Source organism: Ananas comosus, linkage group 16 (assembly GCF_001540865.1).
Source record: "Ananas comosus cultivar F153 linkage group 16, ASM154086v1, whole genome shotgun sequence".
NCBI lineage: Eukaryota > Viridiplantae > Streptophyta > Magnoliopsida > Poales > Bromeliaceae > Ananas > Ananas comosus.
The window spans coordinates 9,939,701-9,964,224 of record NC_033636.1 but is presented as its reverse complement, the minus strand read 5'-3'; the positions used below and the strand labels follow the sequence as shown (position 1 = coordinate 9,964,224).

Here is a 24,524-nt window from a genome sequence, read left to right as displayed (position 1 = left end):
TTGAGATATTTCCATTATATTTTCTAATAAATTATTTGCATGCGGATAAATTTATAAGATATTTTCAAAAAATATGCATAAATTAATTAAAATATTTTTTATTACAGAGTTAAGATATTAATAAATATAAAAACAATATTATAATAAACCTGCACAGCGACGCTCCTAATTCTATTACTGTGCGGTGCAAATCAACTGACGTAATGTTGCATTAACTTAAAAAATTATTTCATGCCAAAAAGCTTAAAAACAAATTTCAAAGTTTTAGTTGGTTTGTTCACCTGCTTTGCTGCAACCAATAAAAGAAAACAAGTTAGCATCACAATTTAATTTTTCAATAATCATTCGAGCCCTGAACTTTACTGGGATTACTCACAATAATAACCTAAAAATTTTACCTTCTAGAATTTAATAAACGCTTATCCAGTATAACACGTCTGAACTCGAAACTTTTTTTACAAAGCCCATGACATGAGCTTGAATTAAATCGTAGTAAATTAATAATACTAGGAGCCTGATATAACTCGAACTCAGAACTTCCTGCTCTGATACTATGTAAAACAATCGTTGTATTTAAAAACTTAAACTATTAGAGAATGATATTTATATATATTTTTATATTTAACACATACTCTTCAGCTGTAACCATCCAATCAATCTTTCTAGAATATATTTCAAGATTTTAAAATTATTATTATAATTTACTAGCCAAAGTAGATTTTAAGAAACATGAGACCATGTCCTTTTCATTCGATCATCTAGAAGGAACTCTTTATGAAATTTATGTTTCGGCACTAGCAACCAATTTAAAAAACCTTATTCTTACATTAATATAATATAATCGAATTTGCTTCTCATTTCTAAAAATCCTTTTTTAAAATATATTTTTAATATATTCATAGGCTATCGTACACACGTTTTTTTTCCAAATCTGACTCTTATTATCCGTTCGGTAAACTGTTTTAAACAGTAATGATTAATGTCATAGTTATGTATGATCTACAACTACAATTGAGAAAGCAATTAAGAGAGAAGAATTTTCATCATGCAGTGCCATTTTCAAAAGGAAAAAATTCACTTTGGAGAAGAAAATTATGCACTTGGAAGCGAACACTTTTAATGTTCTTACATATTTATCATCATTTAATGTTCTCATACCTGCTGTCTTTTGCTGACTGTGGCAGGATCAAGCGTGTACCATCTCGAAGTTGGCTCCTCTTTGAAAGTAAATCATCGTCCTCGAACTCAGAGACAGGTGATATTTTGATCATCAAATTTTAATTTACTATTATTTTTAATTCAAATTTATAAAGTTATTTCAATCAAATTCTACAGCTCAATTTAGTTGACTAAATATGAAAGTGAAAATAATATAGTCATATTGTGATTGAAATATTATGTTATATTATTTTTACATCAAAGATGTATCAATATTTAACTAAATTGTATTGTAAGACTTAATTACAATAATTTTTTAAAATAAAAATTAAAAATTATAAGAAATTAAAAAATTGAGAATCAAAGTGTTGTTAGCCTAGAGTTTGAGGACCATACGTGCAATTTTTCTAAAGAAGGAAGGTTCGTGCTGATTCCCCTCAGTTAACTAGTAGTCGTTTGTTTGGTTCGGCTTCTATGTTTACTTTAATCGTGTGTGGTTTTAAGTAGAATATTTGGCAAAAGAAAAAAATATTTATCCCAGAGAGTAGAAGTAATATCTGAGCATCAAAATCAGAAACTCTAATACAGTGGTTGTGCATCTTATTTTATTTCAACGGATCTTCGACCACTATTATTTTCTATATTAAAATTTTCTAACTTATGAGTTTTTTTTTTCGATAAAACATTTAATTTGATAATTGAGAATCAAAATATCAGTTAACAATGTTTACTCGCGGAAACAAGTTCAGGAAAGAGAGAGTTGGTTAGGCGGTGTTTGGTTGCCTGTAAAAATGCTCAGAAAAAAAATTTTCGGTTGAAAAGTGATTTTTCCTTGTTTGGTTGCTCGGAAAAAAAAATTGTTGGAAAAAAATTTTTACAGATTCTCGGAAAAACGGAGTTTTCGTTTTCCGCCATCCTTCCGCGGAAAACGAAAACTTGCTCCAAAAGGTGCGGCTCACAGCCGCTCCAAAAGGCGCGGTCCACGAGAAAGCCTGGTTCTCGTGGACCGCGTGAGTGGTCCAAATGGACCACTCACCTACTCCTCTCTCTTTTATATATATATATATATATATATATATAAAAGATGGTAAAAAATTATTATACATATTTATAAATATATATATTTATTATATATATAATATTTTATTTTATTATAAAAATATTATTATATATTTTATTTAAAAATTATAATTATTTATTAATATCTCTAAATATATAACTCATATATATATATATATATATATGATTGCAATATGTTCATTATAATTTTAAATATATTTAATTTTATATATAAAACTTATAACAATAATATATAATATATTAATTATTATATATTAATAATAAATAATTAAAAATATATTAAATAGTTTTTATTATTTTTTTTCTTTTAACCAAAAAACCGTTGTGAAAAAAAATTATTATACATATTTATATAATATATTATTATTTTATTATATATAATATTTATTTATAAATTTAATTATTTATTAATATTTCTAATAATTATATATGATGTAACATGATTTATCTTATAATTTTAATATATTTAATCTATATATAAAATTATAATAATATATAAAATATATTTAATTATTATATTAATAAATAAATAAAAAAATAAATAAATAGTTTTTTTTTTTTTTTTTTTACTTCCAACCTAAACAACCGTCGTAGAAAATTATTTTTCTTTTCTTACAAACCAAACACTAACTACGTAAAACCGTTTTTCCACCGGAAATTTTTTTTCTACAGTTTTATGTGGAACCAAACACACCCTTAGCTTGTTCGGAAAAGAATCTTTTTGATTAGATTTTAGTTACGAGTCTAAATTTAATTCTCGTATCCCCATTCACCTAACTGAAGCATCATTTTCGGAAACTAATAAAAAAATTAAATTTTTAAAAAAAAAAGACAAAAAGGTCGGATAAAGACAAAAGTGAGGATTAAGAAAGAGTTGGTCAAAGTCTTCGCCGGCGACTAACGAAGCCCCTTCTCGAAGGGAATCGGATCCTCTTATTCTCCGGCATGTAGCAAACGGTACGACCTGATACGTGGCACGATCCGATTGGTATTATAATATTTCTTCAGTTTGTAAAGAAAATTTTATTTTTTGACATGATACGTGGCATGATCCGGTTGGTAGTAATACTTCTTAAGTTTTTCTTTTTTCTTTTTTCTTTTTTTCCTGCGGTGTGATGTGTGGTTGAAGCAAGTAGCTACAAAAGAGTTTGATGAGCTTTTGGACAAGCTATGATGCCGTAGGAAACGGGGAGACGTGTATCAGTGGGAGACACAATTGCTCATTTAGTGCCAATTAATGTTGAATTTTTCTTTTTTTAAATTTGCAATTTGAAATTTTTTTTCTTTTTTTTTTTCTCTTTCAATTTTTCCTTTTTGTTCTGTACGTGGGTCTTTCACTCTAAAATTCCTCAAGTACTATTATGATCATATTATTCCGAAGCGGAGAGAATACGAACTTTAAATTTAAGTTTTTTTTCCCATAATCTCAAAAAACTTGTGACCTTATAGTCGGCTTACGTATAAACTCAAAAACGAGAGACCATGATCGACAGTTAAAGATCTAAACCGCTAAAATTTACCTGCACACGGTGCTGCACATAAGCATCGCAAGGTTGAGAGACTTGTAATTTGCTAACGAGCGGTGAGCCGCTTCAAGAAAAGATAATACATATATTGCAAGGTTAGTATCTTGATAAGATAATCATTTTCAAGCAGCAAATATTAATATTTCCTAACATTAGAACAAAAATGAAAAAGTAGCACCTCCACAGCAAACACTTACACATAGCGAATAGTTCAAAACACATGGCAACATTTAAACCACTAAGGAGATACAAAATATAGAAAACAAACCAAAAAGGTTTCTCATAATCAACAGCAACACAAAAAGTAGTAGATGAAAAGCATGCAAATAGTATCAGCACGGAAATTACAGCTTGTCCTCGAACTCCGAGAGTGGCGTCATCTGCTCCTTCAATCCTTTCCTCTTGCGAATCTCGGTAACGAGATTACCTGCTTGAGAGTTTGGCTCCAGCGGATCGGACGACATCATGTCCCAATGATCGAACACGCATTGCGGGAAAGCCTGGCCCGAGGTGGCGGCCCTAAGGGTACTCGAGAACCCGAAGGACTCGATAACTGGGAGATAAGCCTTGATGTTATATAGGGGAGTGCCAGGCCTCTGGAGCTCTTCGAACACGTGCCCTCTCTTCTGGTTCAGCACACCATAAATCCCACCAAGTGCTTGCTCAGGAGCCTGGATTTCCACCAAGTAAACTGGTTCCAAAAGCCTAGGCTTAGCTGTAAGCTGTGACGCGTATATGACTCTTCTAGCCGTCGGAATGATCTGGCCGCCGCCTCTGTGAATAGCATCAGCATGGAGAACGACATCACACACTTCGAAGCAAATACCGCGCATGTTCTCTTCGGCCAATGCTCCTTCCTTCGAAGCCCACTGGAACCCAGCAACTACAGAGTCCTTGATTTCATTCAGGTATTGAACTCCCTTACACATGTCGACAACCATGTTTGGGCCCGTAGTTTCAGGCCCAAAGCACCAAATCTTCTTGGCAAGATCCTTGTCCCACCCAAACTCTTCGGAGAGGATCTTTGCACGGACCTTCGGATCATCACGTGGGCCAATGCGGCCGTCATCAATGGCCTCAGCAAGCCCTTCTTCCATGGGCCGGGCCTCCATGTACAGTCGGTTGTGCTTGTTGGGCGACTTGCTCATCACGGTACGGCATGATTTCTCGAGCACAGTTTCACGGAAGGACACGACTGGATCAGAGACCACTATTTCGGCTCCCCCCATAAAATCTTCTTGCAAATCTTTTAAGCAAATCTCAAGGTGGAGCTCCCCAGCTCCTGCAATGATATGTTCGCCAGATTCTTCGATAGTACAAACAACCATAGGATCGGACTTGGCCAAACGCTTTAGACCTTCGACAAGTTTGGGCAGGTCAGAAGCAACCTTGCATTGAACGGCGACGCGCACGACAGGAGAGACAGAGAACTTCATTGCTCTAATCGGGTGGGCGTCAACCTCCTTTTCATTGGTCAGAGTAGCGTTCTTGGTAATAAACTGATCCAAACCGACCATAGCCACTGTGTTACCGCAGGGAACATCCTCCACAGATTCTTGCTTCTTGCCCATCCAGATAACAGTTCTCTGCACACTCTTCACATACAAATCTTTCTTCTGGCCGGGGACATAGTTGGGTCCCATGATACGGACCTTCATGCCGGTAGAGACCTTCCCTGAGAAGACCCGGCCGAAAGCAAAGAATCTGCCCTTATCAGAAGCTGGAATCATCTTAGAGACATACAGCATAAGAGGGCCTTCCGGATCACAGTTTCTGATGGCATTGGCGTAAATATCATCGAGAGGGCCCTCGTACAAGTTCTCCACACGATACCTCTGCGCCTTGGCAGGCGATGGAAGGTGGAATATCATCATCTCAAGAAGGGCGCTGCTAGCCGGGAGCCAAGTCTGCATAACACGCTTCATTAAAGCTTTGCCCATAAGTTCCTTCTCCTCACTTTTCATGGTCACGCCGAGTTTTTGAAGCATAGGCCATAGTTTGTCCTTCTGATCGTTCATGCACGTGGAGATGATTTGCTTGATGGGTTCGTAGCAGAACTGGACGAATCCACGCTTGCAAGTAGGAGTGCCGGTGTTCTTGCTGGTCCATTTCCTTGTCGCCGGATCAAAGTAATTCTCACCCCAAAGCCTCTCCATCATCTTGGATTCATCAACTCCGAACTTAGCAGCATACATCTTGGCAAAGTTAGTAAGAGTAAAAGCCCAACCATGGAGTCCAGCAGAGAAAGCAACAGTCCCTTTTTCTGGGTACACTTGGACATCACCAAGAAGGGGATCTTCATATGTAGCCATAATAACATTCGCATTCTCAATGACACGCTGGAAAGTCTGGTAAGCCTCTTCACCCTCAACCTGAAGCTCTAAAAAGCAGCGGTCCATTTTGTTAACGGTCAAAACAGGCCGAATTCTTTCACCGAGAGCTTGGCGGAGGACAGTTTCAGTTTGGACGCAAACTCCCTCAACACAATCAACGACCACAAGGGCTCCATCAGTAATACGGAGTGCTGCAGTGACTTCTGAAGAAAAGTCAACGTGCCCGGGCGAGTCAATCAGGTTGATGAGGTACTCGTTCCCAGTACGCTCACCCTTGTAGTTTTTAAGTGCTTCATCAGTCATTTCATAATAGAGAGAAATGCCGGTGGATTTAATTGTGATACCACGTTCCGCTTCATCCTGGCGTGTATCAGTCATTCTGACATCACCAGCAACTTCTTGTGCAATGATTCCAGCGGCGGCCACCAGGGAGTCAGTAAGAGTGGACTTGCCTGTGGAAAAGAAAGATAGATTGGAAATTCATATTAAACATAACTAAACCAGGCAAAAACCTCCTAAGGACAAGCAAAACAAAGCAAAAACCTCCTAGGAATTGTTCTTAAGTGCCACTTACAACTACTTCATTAATTCACATATAGAAAAAGAAAACTCACTATATTTCTTGGCCTAAAATATAAAATTAATAGTCGTGCAAAAAAAAAAAAAATTAACCCTGAAATATAAAAGTAATGTACATAAAAATGAAGAAACTCCTTCAAAACTATAAAGCCAATCAAAACCTTAATTGCATAAAAGACTAACAAATTGGATACCTCGACATAACTCTACCAAATAGATGAAATTATGTATCAAATTAGAATAGTTGTAAAATTACTACAAGAAGGGTCACATATTATTCAAATTTGCTATGAAGTTTGATCAGCGGCCAAGCTATGTCATCCATGCATAAAACAAGCCCTCATTAGCTACCGAGCATGCGAAGGAAAAAATCAATAGGCATTAAAACGAAAAAAGATGCACTAAACTCTTTTTTATGACCTCTACATGCATCAAGAGAGAAAATGCAGACTTTGGACTTAATATGGAGATTAAAGTAAAAACAGAACTAATGTAAAAAGTGCATAGTGTCTCGTACCATGATCGACATGGGCAATGACGGACATGTTACGGATATTGTGTTTCAAGTCCATAATCCTGCGGAGCTCTTCGGCTGTGAACTTCACCATCTTGACTGCTTTGGAAGATCACGCCGGAAAAGACCTCAACAATATTCCTGTTAACAAAAATAACAATCAGCAACAGTCTTGCAAACATCCACAGGCCATACACGTAAGCAATAAAGAAAGCATAAGAAAAATGAACTCATCTGCCGGACAGCACAACTTCAAAAATATCATGACTTCAAAATTTAAACATCAAAACTTTACAATCTTTATGCAAAATTAAGGGAAGTGCCGAAGGAAGACAAAAGAACTGAATATTGGATTGCTGATGCCACTAAACAATGGATTTTAAAAACTGAACATGGATCGTGCTTGCAAGTAACTTAATGACTCCACATAGATTTGGATGTGAAAACACAAAATAGATAACATTATAAATGAGCATGATTACTAAACTGATATATCAAGTCAAGCAACAATCTAACCACATCTTTGACATTTAAAATGCATTGTTTCTTTATTTTGCCACAGCAAACACCATAAATCGAAAGTACTAAAAGCGCCAAAGTCAATAATCTTTCAGCAACATATGATAGTATTCAATGGGCCACAGAGAAATATAAGAGTAAGCATACAAACTAAGAAAGTAAATCTACTCTGAGTGATTGAGACTCAAATACATCAAGACAAATCCAACAAATCTCATTTAAATACGAAAAATATAGAATCCTATGCTACTTGAGTACTGAATTCATTCAGGAGCTATATCACACATCTAAAACAGAAAATAGTGGGTATAAAACACACATAAACATAGACAACAAACAAGAACCAAATCATGATCTCGATGACAAGATACAAACACTTACAGATCAAATAAGTATCAAAGGTAACAACAAGATCTACAGTTCCAACATCAAATTAGACATCTAAAACAGATCAACAAAGCAACTTCCATACAGGATAAGCACAACCAGATCATAAACAAGCTCTAGAGCTCGGTCCACTCCGATCTAACATAACATACTCGAATCAAACGATCAGAAACTCAGATATACTACTCACACAAACAAAATGATTCACGAAATACTCTAAAAAATCACAGATGATGCAAAAAATATCAACGAAATGGCACATAGTTCCTTCACCTCTAGTTCCTGAGAAACAAGAGCCGCCGCAAGGAGGTCGAAAAACCCTAAATTGCTACCCCTCCCGGGAGTGAATATATATATGGGTGCTCTGATGTGGCGGTATATGCCATTACGCTCGACCATTTTGGGTCAGACGCGTTGGCTCCAAGCAACTAATCTTTTGATCACAGCCGTTCATCCGATGATACCAATCTAGATGTGTAATGTGGACCAGTGCCGGGCCGGTGGGACCCACATTTTGATGGACGGGACCAAAGGGGTGTGGAGAATATTAAAAAAATAAATAAATAGCTAAATTGCAAAGGCACCTCTGCATTTTGGTTTATTTCTTAAATGGTATAGTATTCCGTGATTAAAAATTGTGTTAATCTCTATCACAAATTTTGATGTTATAGGTTTAAGAATTTAAACTGATGGTTAGATTCAACAATAATATTTTGTAGAAATAGAGTAGTAGTCGAAGCTTATTATATTTAATGCGTTAGAATCATATAAATTGAATAAAATTGCTGATTAATCTTTTGATTTTGATAGTTTTAGTGAAGTAGGAGACTTTTTTTTTTTTTATCTATTTTTGAAGTTGCAAAATTAGGTTGATGTTGAGATTTTTATCTATTTTTGAAGTTGCAAAATTAGGTTGATGTTGAGACGTAAAATAATTTGATATTCAAGTTATTTTTATAAAATTTTACAATCAAATTTAATAATTATTTTAATATTTTTGGCTTATTAAAGATAATGATAAAGTGCAAATTGATAACTGATATAATATTTACAGCACAAGTATATATTTTCATGATTTATTTGAGAATTTTGTATATTTAGTACGTGAACAGACAGTATAATGAAATGTTTAAAATTTAATATTATATTTAGATTTTTTCAAATAAAATAAATAACTCGTAGATGAATGTATTGTCGTATATCATAAATATCAAAATTTTTTCCAAAATAAAAAGCTAATTATTTTTTTATAATCATATTAGAAAATTTTTATATTCAGTAAGCATTTAAAATAAGACTTAGTTTAGTATTAAAACTCATCTAACGCTATTATATAAAATAAAATAAAATAAAATTGGTGTAAAAATATAGAAGAATATGCTTATGCGTTGTTCGATGAATTCATAAAAAACATACCATAATTCACGTAATCGGTTCGCAATTCCAGAGGAGGTGTAAAAGATTTTAATTTGTTTTGCTATTAAACTTATAAAATATAATCTCGGCGACTTTTGAGGGCGTTTTGAGGGCGTTTTGGGAAATCTACTTCCGACGGGGATATCGTCGCCATTTTATCCCCCTGTCTCTCTCTTTCTCTCTCTCTGATGCTCGTTAGTCCCCTCCGAGCGCTCCTACGCCGATCGTCGCAGCGCCTCCACTCGGCCGTCGCCCTTCCCGGACCGCTCCGGTTCGCCCCCATGTCGTCGTCGTCCTCCTCCCCATCGACCGGCCCCTCGGACCAGCCCATCTCCCCGGCACACACCCGCGTGGGCTGGATCGGCACCGGCGTGATGGGCCGGTCCATGGCGGGCCACCTCCTCTCCGCGGGCTGCTCCCTCACCGTCTTCAACCGCACCCTCTCCAAAGCCCAGCCCCTCCTCGACCGCGGCGCCGCCGCCGCCTCTTCCCCGCGCGCCGCCGCCGCGGCCAGCGACGTCGTCTTCCTCATCGTCGGCTACCCCTCCGACGTGCGCCGCGTCGCCCTCGACCCCTCCGACGGCGTCCTCGCCGGGCTCGCCCCGGGCTCCGTCCTCGTCGACATGACCACCTCCGACCCCGCCCTCGCCGCCGAGATCGCCGCCGCCGCCGCCGCCGCAGGGTGCGCCGCCGTCGACGCCCCAGTCTCCGGCGGCGACCGCGGCGCGCGCGAGGGGAAGCTCTCCATCTTCGCCGGGGGCGACGAGGCCGTGGTCCGCCGCCTCGCCCCGCTCTTCCAGTGCATGGGCAGGGTCTACTACATGGGCGGCCCCGGGTCGGGCCAGAGAGCGAAGCTCGGTAACCAGATCGCGATCGCATCGACGATGGTGGGGCTGGTTGAGGGCTTGACGTACGCGCACAAGGCGGGGCTCGACGTCGCGAAGTGGCTCGAGGCGATATCGACGGGCGCGGCGGGGTCCAAGTCGCTGGATCTCAACGGGAAGAAGATCCTCGAGCGGGACATGGAGGCGGGGTTTTATGTTCACCACTTCGTGAAGGACCTCGGAATCTGTTTGAAGGAATGCCAGAGTATGGGACTGGCGTTGCCGGGGCTCGCGCTCGCGCAGCAGCTGTACCTCTCGCTGATCGCGCACGGCGACGGCGGCTTGGGGACGCAGGCGCTGATTCTGGCCATCGAACGCCTTAACAATACATGCCTTAAGAAAGCTTCATAGGCAACGAGGTGAGGTTCGGTATGCTCTGTTGTTGGAATATGCTCTGTTTGTTGAAATGCCCCTACGAGTTTTACATGTTATGGTTCTGAATAAATTCTGAGTTTCCGTGTTGTTATATGGAACATCTATCTATGCACACTTTCGACTCAATTAGTAATGTACATGGCTGTGTGTTTGATAAACTGGTACCTGCTGTTTGCTAGCATTGTAGATGCTCTTACTGTTAAGTTATTACAGTGGACATGGAGCTATTACATTGAACAAATTGGAGTTGGATAGGCTAGTGAAAGCCAATCAGGTGCTTAACAATTTTTAGTTTTATCGGAGTTAAAGTTTGACGGTAAATGCAGTAGTTTTGGTACATTGAGTTGTTCACTGAACAGTTGCTAATTATCATTAGCTATGGATGCTCTCCCTTCTGATCTGCTGCAGTGTTTTAAATCTGACCCTCTCTTGTTCATTCTTCTAGCCTTGGATCTACCCCGTAGGATGTGACCTGATGCTGTTTAGAGGAGTTTATATCTCGGTACTATGCTTGATTTGTTTTTTAGGCTAATATCAAATTGATGATGCAGTCTTATTTCCTAGAAGGATTATCGTAAGTTATACTTCCCATCTTCTGAGAGGTTTTGAAATATCGTATGCTTTGTTATTGTCGCAATATTTCCTGAAATGATTATAATGAATCAAGGCAGGAATGTAAGTCTTTCAAGAGAAATACGCAAGTATGTGTGTCTCAATACTTTCAGTTTAGGTGATCGAACTTTACAATTTCTGAACTTGATACAAACTAAAATGTGGAGAGCTTGTTGGAATGGTTAGTTTGTTAGTTTATCAATTTCGTCCCCAAATATACCCAATTTACTTACCTTTTCCTTTAATTGGATATTGGATATTCCTTGTTTATGCTGTATGAAGAACTGTTCTCTAATTGCTTGAGAACAGCTCAAATGGTTACATATTTTCTGGGTTATTGATTGGTGTATTGAGTAAAATTTGACAAGACTCCTTGTTGATTTTGCAATTCTGATGGACCTCTCTCTGCCTTTCAATTGCAAATTTCATACCTCAGGAGGTTTCTTTGAGAACGCCCAGCGTGCATTTGATGCTCTAATTCTTCCTAATCAGGCTTGTGCGATGAAAATTTAATGTTCCGAGAACTGATGAGCTTTACCGAATTATAGTAAATAGATTTTATGATTCATATATAACAAAGTTCCTTATAATTTATTGGAGATTGCCATGTGAAATTGGTTTTTCTTAGAAGGTCTTGCCTTATGATCGGATATCTGTTTGCACAGCGCGGCCACACAGGCCCAAAACTCATTTCTGGGATTTGGATGGTAGAAAATCAGTAAGTAGAAAACACATTTGAAATACAGATAAAATTTGTTTTCAATCGTAATTCACTTAGGTAGTGTTTGGTTCGGGAACAAAAGGGGGAATAAGCCCTTGTTCCCCCCTTTGTTCCCAAACGCAATTTTGGTTCCCGGGAACAGTAGTTTCCGGGAATCTGGAACTAGCTGGTATAAGGCTGGAACTGCTGTTCCACCCGTTTTCTGGAACAAGCTTGTTCCTTGATGAGAACAAGATTAATTAAAATCTAAATTTAATTTTAATGGCAGTAAATTATTAATTAATCTAATTAATATATTTAAATCATTATTTATTACTTTAATAATTAAATAATTTAAATAATTTATTATTTATAATTAAATATTAATAATTAGATAATTATTATTATTAATTTATTATTTATAATTAATTATAAATAATTAATAATATTCATTATTTTTTTATTAATAATTATTATTCTTAATGACAATCGATATTATTATTAATTTATTATTTATAATTAATTATTAATAATTAATAATTATTATTATTTATTATTAATTATTAATAATTTTTATTCTTAATAATTAGATAATCGATATTATTATTAATTTATTATTTATAATTAATTATTTATAATTAATAATAATTATTATTTATTAATAATTATTAATAATTTTTATTCTTAATAATTAGATAATCGATATTATTATTAATTTATTATTTATAATTAATTATTAATAATTAATAATTATTATTATTTATTAATAATTATTAATAATTTTTATTCTTAATAATTAGATAATCGATATTATTATTAATTTATTATTTATAATTAATAATTAATAATTAATAATAATTATTATTTATTAATAATTAATTAATAATTCTTATTCTTAATAATTAGATAATGGATATTATTATTAATTTATTATTTATAATTAAATAATAATTATTATTATTATTTATTAATAAATATTAATATTAATTATTATTAATAATTAGATAATCAATATTATTATTAATTTATTATTTATAATTAATTAATAAGAATAATTAATAATTATTATTATTTATTAATAATTAATAATTATTATTATTATTATTAATTAGATAATCCATATTATTAATTTATTATTTATAATTAATTATTAATAATTATTATTATTTATAATTAATTATTAATAATTAATTTCTTATTTATTTTTAAATAATATTTTTATCACTATTAATTACATAATATAATTTTAATTTCAAATTATAACTCTTATTCCTCTTGTTCCAATCTAACCATCCAAACATTTTTTACCTTATTTCTAGGAACAACCCAATTTTCATCCAAATGCAAAATTGGTCTAGTTCCTGCTTATACCTGAACTTGTATCTATCCCTAAAACTAGCAGTTCTTACTTATACCCGAACCAAACGCAGCCTTACAAACTTCAACTTCAACTTCAATGGGATAATCTCGAGGTTAAGTATAAGCTACTAAAATAGTGATTTGATGCGAACCCAAGCTATAAAAAAGATCAGCTGAAAGACGGCGGCGAAATATCTCCCAGCGCCGACTCCTTAAGCAATTCGGTCGCGCGATCTCTCTCTCGTGTTTGGCTCGCCGCTACGCGAATACAGATATCCCAAACTCGGCGGTGAAATACGTATTACGACCTTCTCGCCGCCGACTTATCCACCTAAAAGCTAACACCCGATGCACCAATCACCGCACGAGCAGCATAACGGTAGACGCTCGCGCTTCGGCTGGGCATTTCATCGAACAAGTGCTACGCGCGACCGCGAAACTCTCTAAAACCCCACCATGCCCTACTGCAACCTCGCCAAAGCCCCAGCGCTCCCGCTCCTCTCTCGAGTCCCCTCGAGCCCCAGATTCTCCATCCTCCCCCCACGCCCTCTCCCGCGTCCATTTCCCACCTCCCTTTTCCCCGCTACCCCCAAAAGCACCATCGTAGTTGCTGCAGGGAGTAGCAGTTTGTCGAAAGCTCGAATCCTTTCTCGCGGGGGATCCTCGGCGAGCTCCGCCCATGTCGTGAATTGGGTTGTTAGAAGCTTTTCGAGGAGCTCTGATTTGAGGAGCATGCATAGCACGAGAGCTAGGGTTTTCTTCTCCGGCGTCTCGGGAGAGGTGGCTTCGGAGGACTACAGGAATGAAAGAGCTGGAAAAGTGCTTCCTTGGATAGCTTCAAATGGGGAGAGAAGAAGAAGAGATAAGGTTGCAATGAATAGCAGTGCAGTGAGGTCTAATTCGTCCTCGTGGGAACGCTCGGCCGAGAAATTCTTTGCTAGAAATGGTGGGAATGTGGGGAGAGAGAATTTGGATCACATAGATAGAAGTAGAACGGAATTAGAAGATTGGAGATCGGCGAAGGAAGAGCAAATTGAGGAGGAAGAGTATGAGGAAGATGTTGAGCCTATAGATAACCCGAAATGGTATAAAATTAAGGAGAGGTACAAAGGTTTCGCCGATAGAGATTCTCGGTTCGAGAAACCGGAGGTTCAGCAGTGGAGTAAGCAGGAGAATTGGGGTAGAAAGACGTGGAAAGAGGCAAATGAGTCGACCGTGCCGAAAATTGTCGGCCAAGGTGTTTATGGGGTCGGCCCAGTTTTGGCGGCATTGATGGCGGGAAGGAGAGAGTTTTATGCCCTATATGTTCAAGAAGGCTTGGATTTGAGCGGAAATAACAAGAAAAAGAAAGACAAGAAAGGAGTGGAGAAGGTCTTGAAAATGGCAGAGAAAATTGGATTGAAGGTAATTGAAGCTTCAAAGCATGATCTCAACATGGCGGTCGACAGCCGCCCACATCAGGGATTAATACTCGATGCTTCTCCTTTAGAAATGGTTATTATACGGGAATTGGAACCGACTTTGATAGAGGGCCAAAGAGCTCCGGTTTGGGTTGCTTTAGATGAGGTTACTGATCCTCAGAATTTAGGAGCTATTATCAGATCAGCTTACTTCTTTGGTGCAGAGGGAGTGGTTCTGTGCGCGAAGAATTCCGCTCCTTTGAGCGGGGTAGTCAGTAAAGCAAGCGCGGGATCTCTTGAACTGATCGAATTAAGATCATGTAAGAACATGATGCAGTTCTTGTCTAACTCAATTGAGAACGGTTGGCGAGTTCTCGGAGGTTCAGTCTCCCCAAAGGCGCTTCCTTTAACTGAGGTTGGAGGTGCAATGCCTACTATACTTGTGTTGGGCAGTGAAGGAACTGGGTTGAGGCCTTTAGTGGAGAGGACCTGCACTCAATTGGTTAGAATTGCGGGTAATACTGACGGGTATATTGAGGGAACAGGAACCGATGTGGAGGAGGGAAATCTGAGTATTCTGGGGCAAGATGCTAAGTCCTTCCTTGCAGTGGAGAGCTTGAATGTTAGCGTGGCGGCGGGCGTGTTGCTTTACCATTTAGTCGGGAGTAATACTCCTTCCTGTAAGTGACAAGCCTAATGGTTCTTTGTATGAGCTTGTTTTGGCAACTGAACTTTCTAGTCATAGTTTGAGTTTGTACTCGACCTTCTTTTTATCCGTACCATGTTTTTGTTTTCACCTGACCAGTTTTACTTTCCGCAAAATATGAAAATTCAGAATCATTGTTCTTACTTGCTCAAATGTAGAGCAACCAAATGTGCAACCAAGGTTCTGAGCAGTAATCTTAGGCTAGAATGCTAATGTTTAGCGTTGATCTTTGCAGCATTTGATACAAATTTATCTCAGATGATGGGTCCAATACGACCTACCTCTTAAGGCTCTCTTAGAGGCTAGCCGTTTTTCTTAGATCATTCGGAGACAAAGAATCTGAGATATCAATTCGTTCTCTCAGGAGTTCATCGGAGGATTTAAGATATTGGTTGGTGGTTTCCGAAGGAATCCAAAGTTCAATATATTACCACAATGGCACAAAAATAAAGAGACCAAGACTCTTCATAATTTATTTTCTAATTTTCCTCGTGAACATTTGGGATAGCTTTCTTATACTGGTGGTCAACATTTTCAACCTAGGCTACAATATCAATAGCACAACTTTGAAGAATCTAGGCAGCTAAGAACTCTGATAGATTGTTAGTGGGTAAATGTTGTGTTTGAAATGTTTAAACAAAACACCCTGATACATTTGGAGCTTTGCATTCTCTTTGATGTTTCTGCTCTTTCTTTCTGGATTTATCATAATTCCTGTAATCTGTATGCTGAGGGATCACTGGCTCTCTGAAAATCTTATTATATGTGAGCAGCAATACCAAAATATACAAAAAGGATGGTTGCCGCTTGTGACCAAGGGGAACGTACATAGTTATATATGAAATCAACGTAGAAGATCCTCAATATCTATTCAAACCTGTCACAATTCCAAGCTCTGCTAGAGGTGTCGATATGCCAACTCACATCTGGGTTGTGTCGAATTTGGATGCTCTTTTTGCTGTTCTTGAGATAATTTATCAACAGGTTCAAGCTTTTTGCCCTGGAATAAATAGAACTCATATACCTGACCCCAAATGGTTGGAACTGAAGGTTTTGTTTTTGTTCTTATTTTTCATACCATCTATCTACCTTGACTACTGCCATTTTGTTGCATGCATATGAAACAAAATTTGCATCTCACATTGTACACACACCAATGCTACTTATTCTCAGAACCAAATCTCTCGTCATTTCTACTGGTTAGGCAGTTAGCATAACATTTTTGTTCTTCAATATGTAGAGACTTTGCGGATTTTGTTTTGACAGATTGCCAATTTAGTACATAATTTTGGAGGTCAGCAATTTAATCTTCTCTGAAAGATGAGTGTTGTTAATGGAGAAATTCATATAGCTGACATGTGAATTCTGAGGCACAGTTAGTCGGTCGAAATTAATACACGAACTTAAATGAGAAACAGAGACAAATTGTTAAGAAGCCAAAATTTGTCTTAATTCAAAGTATTAGTAGTTTAATCAATAAGTTGGAAATATATAGCTACTGTAGGGAAACTCCGATTAGAACATAATTGAAACAGTAAATATATGCCCAAATAGACTACATGGAAGAGATACTTATGAATGTTCATGGTGGGTAATTATGTATGGTTAGAATTTTTCTACTTATGTACTATCTGGTAAGATTATTTGGCCATCCTACATGATAATTGTAGGCCTTTTTTTTTAAGTAATCTTGGTCCACTTTTCCATGTGTCATCTATTGATGTATATACCACAACAAAAGATGCTAGTCTAGGAACCTTAAGTAAAATTTACTAAGAATAAAAATTTCTTGGAAAACTGTGAAGCTAAATTGTCAAAATAATGTGCTTTATACTTTATCCGTTCAACCTCTTTAGTCTTGCTTTATTCTTTTCAATACTCGTTTCTCTTTTCATCATTCGTAGTCTTTTCATCGTTTCCTTCTTATTTATCTCATGGTCTAGGACTCATTGCCTTCTTGGATTTAACTTTATTATTACTCCTTTTTTGTTTCTTATTCAAACTTTAGAATCTGTCTAGTCTCTTACTGTAGTGTATTATAAAAAATACTATACTAATATACTTTGAATAATTCCTCTTTGCAGTGGAAGTAAATGCATCGAATTAGGCCATTTAATTTTCACCTTCAAAATCTCAATTTTGCTTTCTGTTGCTATGGAATCTTCGATCCAGCGTCCCTGAAAAGCTCTATTCGAGATATATCTTTTGTTGAAACTAGAAGCAGAAGTTCGGCCAAGCAGGTAATTAATAAATCTTTCATACTTAATATTCTAATGTTGCTTATGACATATGACTTAGACCACCTCACCACCATGTAATATAGTAAGCGTGGGTTGTTACAGATGATTTTTAAACTCTTTTTGTTCTCTTTGCATTTGACTTAGTCCATAGTGGGGGCGCCACACCTTTTGATGAAAGCTTGTGGATAGGGTTCTAGTGGGTCTCAACATATGTAGTCCACCCCTTCATGTAAAAAAGACATTGAAACCAAAAATTTTCTCCAAGTCCAAGATCCCTTTAATGAAGTGTCTCATAAAAATGCTTTAAAGATATAGAATGTGACACATTAAAACCTAAACCTAGGTGGCATTTTATTCACTGGATCATGTCGTTATGCTAAAATTAAATTTTTAATTTCCCACCACCAATAATGTAGCATAACTTTAGGAATTAGGCCACTTATTTATTAATTAATTAAATATGCCTTTCACCTACTCCAAAGCACTCCCATATTCTTTTCGTGTTCTACCCCAACTCTCTTACTTTGTTTTTCTATAGACTTTTTGTCCGGAGTTTAGGGCGTGTCCCATAGAAAGAGACCATTCCTTTTGTGCCCAAACAAGAAGATAAAGATGCACCCTAGTGACCATTCCTCCTCATCAAAAGATTGTGCCTTAATTCGACTAAAATATACATACATAATTTATCCATAAATCATATCGAATAAAAGTAGAAATATTAGTACAGTTGTTGATCATGCATATCAGGTAGATTTACTTTTTGAGTCATGAATTACAATTTAGAGGGTTTTTTAGTCCAATAGTCTTCTCCTAAAATTTTATTCTAAAAATAGACCTGTTAAATTTTTATTTATAAATATAGTCCTATAAAAGCGGTGAATGGTTCACCGCTTTTAAATGCGGTGAACCATTCACCGCTTTCTTTCTTTTTCTCACTTCTTTCTATATTACTAAGATGGTAAAAGCGGTGAATGGTTTACCGCGGTGAATGATTCACCGCATTTAGAGGTCTATTTTTATAATTATTTTTTTACAAAAATTATTTTTACAATTATAAAAATCGATAGGACTATTTATAAAAAAAATTCCAATTTAGATCTTTCTATGTAAAATGATTTGGAACCTATCAGAAAGAAATTTTTTTCTCAGGAAATTGAAGTCTGCGGATCAGTATGTTGTGTTTGACTACAAACTTAATAATTTTACTACCACTAAATTTGACTTGTAGATTGTAATTACATCGGTCTCAGCACCATTTTCAGCTTTTAGAGTCATTTCTATATTTGGCATTTTGGTAACAGGTTAGCATTGCCTGTAGGTTTGGGTCCAGGTTAGGCAAGTGGAACAATCAAAAGAGGCAATATACCAACTTGGTTTTAAAAGACAACTCAAAGAAACTATTAGGTTGGTCAAACAAACTAAAGAAAAGAAAATAAAATAAAATAAAACTATTGGTTTGAGAATTTGAGATGGAGAAAGAAGAAATTAGTCCAAGGGCCTGATGTATCATTGCATCTATGAACTGAATCAGCTAGTCTCTGTACCCTCTCAGTTTAGCTAACTCCACCTCATGTAATTAATTACCTTTCATGTCAATTAGAAAATAATAATAATCAAAAGAACACTTGTAAATTTGTTTTCCAATATGTTCCTTGGCAGATTTCTAAATTAGACTCTGTTTTTCAGGGACTCAACTAATCCATTTGGATTTCTAATCAAAGTGCAGAAGCTCAACAACAGGGAAAAGCCAACTTATATAACTAATCAACTCAAAGCTATTACAAAAATATAATAATGCTAATTCACAAATGAACTTAACCACTAAATAACTTGCAATTAGATTGCTGGTAATTTGTATTACATTAGTAAGTTTCTCTCTACAAACAGTGGAAGGAAAAAAAGTAAAAAAAAAGAGGAGAGAATGCCATTAAAACTTCAAAGAGTGAGAGATTCAAACTCTCACACATTAATTCTCTCCAAACCAGGTTGTTGAATCCTCATGCTATGTCTTTCAACATAATCACTCTGTTGTTATTCAGCTTCTCCTGCAAACTGTTCTCAACTGAGGAAAATAATTGCAGTTAGTCCAAGTTAAAAACACAACCAATCTTTTTAAAATCATCTTGAATACATATATATATCACATTGGAATAACTTAAATGATAACTAGCAATTATGTACTGAAAAGAGCAAGATTAGGTAAACATATGGGTTAAGCATATTATTTTCGTAGTCAATAATAATGTAGGGTCGAATACATTTCTGAGCACTACTTACCGACAGCAAAGAAACCTTAGAACTCTTCAGCACCCTTAGCCTCTTAACGGTCGAAACAAACATGCTGTAATTGTCAAAAGCGAGAAAAGAACATATTAAAGACCATACGCAACATTACTCATAAATCACAATTTTTTTTTAAAAAAAAAAGAGAAGAAAGAAAATACTCTATAGCTGTATGTACATAAACCATAAGCATCCCGGATTCAAATCTTGAAAAGTAAATGCAATGTTGAGATGGCAAGGATTTCATGAAATGTTTCACTAATCCTCTTGAAAAGCTATTGCAGTACCTATGCACATCAGCAAATTTGACCTTTCCTTTGTTAAATTTTCCATGCCTACTCCACCTTTAAGTTTTGCGGCTTTTGTCGGCTTAAAATAAGCAAATCTTATTAATTTTTGGCTAAACTGCTCCCCTGACTTATAGTTGTAAAAGTCATTAGTTGAATCACATGGTCTTAAATTCAAGTTATAAGAACAACTACTTAAAGGTTAAGACTATTTCTAAATACTCTTGCCTAATAGCTCTTTTATTCCGCCCGCTTCTTCCTAAAGATATGAAATTACATATGTAGACAAATGAAAAAATTGCCGTAACATGAAATACTTACTCCCACGGCACATCGCCAACGAGTACTTTATCCCCTTCATTGTCCTCATAAACTAGTGTGTATTCACCAGTCCCATCTATCAAACCTGAAAACATCTGTTCTTCTTCTTTTCCATGTTTCTTGCTTTCAGCAGTAGAAGGATCCTTTTGAGCTACATATTATGAATTGAGAACTATCAAAACAACCATAAATCATCTTAAAAGCCTCTATCATTGATGCTAAAAAAGAGCTTACCTTCGAGAAGGCCGCGAAAAAGCTCTTCGACAGCTAAAGAGAGCTTTTCATAGTTGTCATAGGCCTTGAGATCTACCTTCCTTCCAATGGGGACCCCATCCATGTTGATCTTAACAAACAAACCGTTACTGCAATTAAGCTTTTGTTTTGCTTCCGCTTCGAAGGTTTGCGGTTCTAGAGTTGGCTTTGATGAGCTACTCGTGAGATTTTTTCTGAAGGATCGAATCGGCGGCCAACCAACAACTGGTGCAGAAGCAGTTCTGCTTCTTTTACCCATGCAAAAGATACAAAATAATAATACTCAGATCTGGTAATTACAAACTGCTAATTAAATCACTAACTACTGCAAGATTGAGAAAGAAAAAAAAGCTTAGTTGTTTTTAGGATAAGAAAAGGTTTAGAATATGTGGACAGGTGTAGATATGTAACCCACTACACTTGTGCGGCGTGATCTCACAAAACTAAGGAGAGGTTTAGAATTAGTTCTTATTTCAGTAAATGTGTAGAATTAGTTCCGACATTATGTTGTCCAAAATTTTGAGAATCGATATAATCGATAACGGTGACCAAAAAGTTTAGACTGATAATTCCAGTATGAGTTGATTTTGAGAAAGCAATAATTATAGGCAGTAAATAAAAGCAGACTCTGAGCAACAATTTTTCCTCTTCAACAAGAAGAAGTTTAAGAAACAGTATATTCTTGTGCAAAGTACTGAAAATAAGAAAATTTGTCCCTCATCAGAAATCACCGGGTTAAAGGTTGACAGTGCATTAAAAAACTAGTAGTAAAATTTCCAACCAAAATGTACAGATTTAGATTTTGCATTTAATGAACCCAGGCAGTGAAACACTAAATAGCAAACAATAGTAGGACAAAAATGCAAAATTCCAAGGTTGGAGCAATGATTGCCTGGGGCTTTTAATTACCTTGTCTGGGAACTGCTGTTGGCTGCAGCTGCTTCCCCAGCCTGCTGCTGCCCTGTTTTTTTTTATTTTTAAAAAAACATTAACACAAGAATAAACATTAAGAAGAGATTAAAGAAAAATCAAACCACTTAAAACCTCTCTCTGTCTCTCTTCTTTTTGGGGTACTTTTTCACATTAAAGTTACCTTCTTGTTTAATCCCAGCTGTGTATGGGAACCCCCTTTTTGCTCCAGAGCAAAGAGCTGTGGTGTTGGTGGAATGCTTAGAGAAATAGCCAGTTACTTTTGCTCCTCCTCCTCCTCCAGGAGGACCAAGTTTTAATTCTAGATCTTTCCCTCCTAAAGCTGCAAATTTGCACCTTCCTCCTCCTCCATCATCTCTCACCCTCCATAATGGATCATTTGGGATCAGATCAAGCAACTGAGGACAATGATCTCCTCCTCTTCTTTTAAACACTCCTTCCTCCATACCACTTCTCCTAAGATGTAACTGAAAAAAAAAAACAACACATGTTGTTAGATATGATAACATACAGTGATTATTATTATATGTGATTATATGTTACTTCCCAATAGTGATAAATGGAAAGGAAAAAGAACTACACATGTCAATGGCAAAATCTAGTTGAATGTAAATGCCAGAAAAAAAAAAAAAAAAAAAGAAAAAAAGTCTAAAAAAAAAAAAAAAAAAAAAAAACGACCAAAAAAAAAAAAGAAAAAGAAGAAAAAAGCTTTCAAAAATTCAGACTCTGACTAAACATTTGTATCATAAAACACCATATAGACTTTGTAGAATAGGATTAATCCTCACCAAAAATGAAAAAAGAAAAGAAAAGAAAAGAAAAGGAACAGCAATGAGAAGAAGAGCTGGAACCAACAAAGGAGAGGACTCTCACTCTCAACTCTCAACTCTCAACTCTCTCACCTCACAAGTCGCAACAGAAGAAACAATGAACCCAAAAGCAAAAGGCTCTGTTAGGGAACAGAGAAAAAGCCTCCACTCTTTTTCTTTCTTTCTTTCTTTCTTTATTTGTTCTTAACCTCCCACTCTAGTGTAAGCTCCTTGAATTCCTGAATCTTTAAAACCTCAGGGCCTTATCTGCAAAAAAAACCCCCCTGGTTTTCACAAGAGGCGATACCACAAATCCAAAGCCTCAAAATGTGACCTTGGAGACACAGTGATTGAGTGGGAGAGAAGAGGAAACACTCTTCTGGGCTTTTTATTGTCATTTTATTATTATTGTTATTATTATTTTTTCTTTGGGGTTTTTTTTTTTCACTATTATTGTTATGCTTATTTGAAAGGAGAGGGTATTGTGGTTAAAAAAGGGGACAGGAACATGACAAGTGTGAGAGAGATTCCAATTCGATTCAATATATTTATTAATCTTGTCCCATATCTCCACGCTAATAATAAGTTTTTTTTGCTCTTTGGACAGGGAATGGCGTGCTGAGAATAACGACAGCCGCCCCACACCCCAACCAGAAACAAAACAAACATTCATGCTGCACCTAAGCTAAGATGGTTTGAATAATAATTTTAACTCCGTATATCTTTAAAAAAAAAACTTGGTGTTTCCTTATTAAAGATTATACATCTACATTAAGATGGTTTGATTAATAATCTCAACTCCATGTATATAAAAAAAAGAGGTTATACATCAACACTAAGATGGTTGAATAATAATCTCAACTGCATATACCAAAAGATAAAAAAAAAAAAAGAAAAAAGAAATGGTGTTTTCTTGGAGGCTATTGGTGGATGATTTGGGGGGAAAGAAACAACGTGATTTTTAAAAATCAATCTTCAGATTCCCTAATCGTTGTTAGACGAGCTCGAGACTTGGAAAGAGGTTATATATCCATCAATGCAATCTAGGAACATATGAATACCTAAGAAGTGGTGGAATTTGTGGAAGGATGTAGGATATGAGATGTGTGATATTTTGATTCTGAAATTTTAACTTATTATAATTTTCGGCTCGAAATTTTTAAATTGTTTCAATTAGATCCCATGGTATGACTTAGTTATTTGAATAGCGGAATGTCACTAACACATCATCATCATCTAGTTAAATAAATTGTATTGTGGGACTTAATTTCAACAATTTAAAAAAGTTCGAGTTGGAACTTACAATAAATTATAAATATCATTCTTTGCCGAACCTGAGAATCAAATGTATATATAATTTAGCCAAAAATTCAAAATTGGACATTGATTTAGGCATGTAGCACACACAATTCAATGAATTTGGGCTTCTTGACTTAAAAAGGATGTGACCCATATCTATCCATAAACTGGACATGTTTTTTTTAAAAAATGTATGAGGCAAAATTACCTAAAATCGAGAATATTTGAATTCGCTGCTTCATTTAAACGCTTAAAACAGAATGCGTGATTCTTCGACAGCTAATAAATCCATTCGTGTCAGAAACTGGTGCTCAAAATAGTGATTGCAACCGGCCGTCCCCAGAGCAAGTGGTAAAAAGTTTGGTGGTTGGTATCCGAGACTTAAGGTCGAATTCTAGTTGATTCACATTTCCAGCTAAGTTTATTTCTAAATGAAATAAACGAAGTGGGTAGCGTGCTACCTATCTCTCAAATATATATATATATATATATATATATATATAGAGAGAGAGAGAGAGAGAGAGAGAGAGTAGGACTACTGTGCTATTAGGAGCA

The 24,524-nt window shown here is 36.1% G+C and overlaps 4 protein-coding genes across 10 annotated transcripts; 2 read left to right on the top strand and 2 right to left on the bottom strand.

Annotated features, from left to right (window-relative positions):
- On the bottom strand, positions 3,884–8,488 carry LOC109722064 (elongation factor 2). Its single transcript, XM_020249940.1, has 3 exons — positions 8,370–8,488; positions 7,194–7,331; positions 3,884–6,549 (listed from the first exon to the last, which is right to left on the bottom strand). The coding sequence occupies exons 2-3, from the start codon at positions 7,282–7,284 to the stop codon at positions 4,109–4,111; spliced, it is 2,532 nt and encodes an 843-aa protein (XP_020105529.1). The 5' UTR covers positions 7,285–7,331; positions 8,370–8,488; the 3' UTR covers positions 3,884–4,108.
- On the top strand, positions 9,630–11,007 carry LOC109722057 (probable 3-hydroxyisobutyrate dehydrogenase-like 1, mitochondrial). Its single transcript, XM_020249922.1, has one exon. The coding sequence runs from the start codon at positions 9,701–9,703 to the stop codon at positions 10,745–10,747; it is 1,047 nt and encodes a 348-aa protein (XP_020105511.1). The 5' UTR covers positions 9,630–9,700; the 3' UTR covers positions 10,748–11,007.
- Positions 13,628–23,858, top strand: LOC109722056 (rRNA methyltransferase 1, mitochondrial). 5 transcript variants are annotated; one of them, XR_002219375.1, is made up of 4 exons: positions 13,628–15,522; positions 16,322–16,598; positions 17,633–17,788; positions 23,278–23,858. XR_002219375.1 is itself a non-coding variant. In XM_020249921.1 (2 exons), exons 1-2 carry the CDS (start codon positions 13,899–13,901, stop codon positions 17,653–17,655), a joined length of 1,647 nt encoding a protein of 548 aa, XP_020105510.1. In that variant the 5' UTR covers positions 13,629–13,898; the 3' UTR covers positions 17,656–18,052. The 5 variants fall into 5 exon arrangements, 1 of the variants encoding a protein (XP_020105510.1); XR_002219374.1 differs by having other exon boundaries at positions 16,322–16,532; positions 23,278–23,857; XR_002219376.1 differs by lacking the exon at positions 23,278–23,858 and having other exon boundaries at positions 16,322–16,532; positions 17,633–18,052.
- LOC109722058 (auxin-responsive protein IAA6-like) lies at positions 19,567–23,210 on the bottom strand. 3 transcript variants are annotated; one of them, XM_020249925.1, is made up of 7 exons: positions 22,764–23,210; positions 22,025–22,328; positions 21,841–21,892; positions 20,914–21,173; positions 20,680–20,830; positions 20,066–20,129; positions 19,567–19,850 (listed from the first exon to the last, which is right to left on the bottom strand). In XM_020249925.1, the coding sequence occupies exons 2-7, from the start codon at positions 22,305–22,307 to the stop codon at positions 19,824–19,826; spliced, it is 837 nt and encodes a 278-aa protein (XP_020105514.1). In that variant the 5' UTR covers positions 22,308–22,328; positions 22,764–23,210; the 3' UTR covers positions 19,567–19,823. The 3 variants fall into 3 exon arrangements, with proteins under 3 accessions (XP_020105514.1, XP_020105512.1, XP_020105513.1); XM_020249923.1 differs by having other exon boundaries at positions 20,914–21,179; positions 22,764–23,209; XM_020249924.1 differs by lacking the exon at positions 22,764–23,210 and adding an exon at positions 22,650–22,741 and having other exon boundaries at positions 20,914–21,179.